The sequence below is a fragment of the Suricata suricatta genome, chromosome 9 (assembly GCF_006229205.1).
Source record: "Suricata suricatta isolate VVHF042 chromosome 9, meerkat_22Aug2017_6uvM2_HiC, whole genome shotgun sequence".
NCBI classification, from domain to species: Eukaryota; Metazoa; Chordata; class Mammalia; order Carnivora; family Herpestidae; genus Suricata; species Suricata suricatta.
In genome coordinates, this window is record NC_043708.1 from 73,199,601 (window position 1) to 73,202,741 (window position 3,141).

General features: G+C 34.6%; 1 protein-coding gene and 1 pseudogene across 1 annotated transcript; one reads left to right on the plus strand and one right to left on the minus strand.

Annotated features, from left to right (window-relative positions):
* LOC115302273 overlaps positions 1 to 3,141 on the plus strand; it is a 9,849-nt pseudogene that overhangs the window by 5,168 nt on the left and 1,540 nt on the right.
* Positions 183 to 1,118, minus strand: LOC115302074 (olfactory receptor 4K1-like). The gene has a single exon (XM_029952071.1). The coding sequence runs from the start codon at positions 1,116 to 1,118 to the stop codon at positions 183 to 185; it is 936 nt and encodes a 311-aa protein (XP_029807931.1).

The following is a 3,141-nucleotide window of genomic DNA, read 5'->3' on the forward strand; positions in this document are numbered from 1 at the left end:
CATTAAAATTATATTCAAATATTAAACCAGAATCTGATTTTATGCAATACCCTTGCACTTAGTACAAAAATCCAATTCCATAATTCAGTAACCCATACCATTAGCAAATATAATTGGCATGATGCTGGATCCAGTAGAGTCTCCTCATTACCATTCAGGATTGTGTTCCTTCATCGTCATCCCTAGTTTTTCCAGGAGTTCACATGACGGTTTCTCAGCTTTCGCATGGCTGATTTAACATCTTCATTCCTTAGAGAGTAGATGATGGGATTCAACAGGGGCGTACAAACAACATAGAACAAAGAAAGGAACTTATCCACAGAAAGCCTACTAAAAGGCCATATATAGAAATAAATGCAAGGCCCAAAGAAAAGAATCACCACTGTGATGTGAGCGGTTAATGTAGAAAGTGCCTTGGATGACCCACTGGAGGACCGGCGACGAACAGTGATCAAAATGATGATGTAGGAAATAATTAAAGCCAGAAAACAGCCCAATGATATCAGGCCACTGTTAGTTAGGGTTATAATTTCCATTGCATAAGTATCCATACAAGCCAGCTCTATCACCAGGGGAAGGTCACAAAAGAAGCTGTCTACCTCATTGGGGCCACAGAATGGCAAACCCACTGTAAAAGCCAAGTGGCTCACAGAATGGAGAATACCCACAGCCCAGGAAACAAACACGAAAATGATGCAGAGTCTCCGATTCATAATTGTGCTATAATGTAAGGGCTTGCAGATGGCTATAAATCGGTCATATGCCATAGCTACAAGCAGCATCATCTCACTCCCGACAAAACTGTGGAGAAGGAATATCTGGGCCATGCATCCCTCAAAGGAGATAGTCTTGTGCTCAACAAAGAAGTCCACAAGCATCTTGGGGGTGGCAAAGTTAGACTGGAAAATATCAATAAAAGAAAGGTTACTGAGTAGAAAGTACATAGGAGAGTTCAAATGTGAGTCAGAGGAAATTATAACAATAATCATGATGTTGCCCAGCGCTGTTGTCACATACACTAAAGAGAAGATGGCAAAGAAGAAAAGCTGAAGTTCCCAGGAATTCGACAGTCCCAGAAGCACAAACTCAGACACCACTGATTCATTTGTGTGAGCCATATGGCCACTCTCCTGTTACCTAAGTAAAAGAAAATCAGAAAAATATAAAGTTGTTGCACTGTATCTAGTATATAGGCAAAAAATATACGACTTCAATTAAAAGTCAATTTAGTTTAATGAAACTCTATAAATAATCAATTGACTAATATTTAACACCTGTGATGGCTGTGGAAAGTAGAAATGTAAAAGAAAAGGTACAATATGGATCCTATCATGATTTGATAGATAAGAAACACATATTAAAAATAACAAATATTAAGTCTAAAAGAAATGCAAGTGATACATTAATACCGCAAATATTAGAGTAAGACGAAAGAAATTATGCCAAAATGATGAGATAAGGTGTCATGGAATAGGTTGAATTTAACTTCCTAAAAATTTGGAATATGCCAGCAAAAACTGAAGGAACAGTGTATGTCATGCAAAAGGAAAAATAGGAAAAAAGGTTATAGGTAAAATATGAAAGACATATTCATGAAGCCATGTGGTGAATGGCCTGGTAGAGGAGGGTATGCTAAGGAACAATAAAAATGAAGATAATAATGGTACATCAGAAACAAAGCATGGACACAGTTAGCCCTGACAGGAAGGTTAAGTGGACCAGATTAATATTCTTGAAATTGAGAATCATAAACATCAAAACATGGTTTGACAGTGTTTTCAGAAGCTTAATGGAAGCAGTTTGCCCTACTCTGGAAAGAAGTGACAGTGTAGATACTCTGAATGTTTCTGTAAAAATCAAGAATGTTTCTTTCATCCTTTTAACAGTAGTTTATCAGAGTTTACCTCAGTCACATAAAGGTACATATTGAGTGAAAGACCAGTGGGTTGTCAATGTATTCTGACTCTGCCGTTTGTCTTTTCCTAAACACATCTTACATACTTGGATTTAGCAACGTCTGTGACACATTTCAGAAACCAACCTTTTGGAAATATTCCATATAACTATACATGGTACACTTTGAATGCATGCTAGATTTTCAAAAGAGTAAAGTTTAGTGTGTAAATTGCCCCTTTAATTGTTTTGTTTTGTTTTGGTGTTTGGTCGTTGGATACCATGTATCCAGAAGAAAATTGTACATAGCCTCCAGTGGTTCAGGAATCATTTTTGCCTTTAGTTCTATGTTCCCTAAACACAAAGTAGATATTTATTTGTCATTATACTGATTGAAGCTTGGTACTCTGTATTTTCCCATGTGAGCTTATGTGTATAATATATACAATCTGATGCAATATCATATATCATAATAAATATTTAAATTTTTAAAAGCAAAATTATGCAGGTAAACATATAAATTTAAAATGTTTAAATTGTTACAAGCTTTCATTATGGTTATTGAAGCACTAAATCCTACTCTTTCATGGGTTTCCATCTTTGCAGTTGAATTACAGTATCTAGTTTTAAGAAGAATGTCAGAACTTAAGTTACTCAAGAATGTAAACACATCAATAAGGCATAAACTGACCTCCATATGAACTTTTATTATGGGATTTTTATGTCCATATGGAAAGGTTGATCCAGTGCTGTCATGTCTGTTCACATATTTAACAATGTAAAGGGGAGAAAAGGAAGAAAATAAATATTGGAAAGGAAAAAGATTCCTAAGACCTAAAATCCCAAAGAACTACAGTTAGTAATTTTAAAAAAGATAAGGTTAAAATTTTTAATTGAAGAAGAAGATATGAGGGACTTCTTACAATGTTCAATGCATTGTGTAACACCTTCCAAATATTATGGTAATTTACTAAGATAACATTAAAGAGTGAAAGGAAGAAAGAAGAGGAAGAGAGGAGGAAAGTTTAATGGTGAAAACATGTTAGATAAAATTAGTAGTAAGAACACAAAATTTAAGGATCATTTTATCTTTGAAAAAATTCTGAAATTGAAATTTTCTGCAAATTCTTTCTAATATCTAATGATTAGTAAAATTTGCCATTTTTCAAAATACAGGAAACAGCTTAAAGGTCTTTTCCACTCTAATTTCCTAGGATTTCTTAATCCAAGTAGAGTAGACCAGGTTCA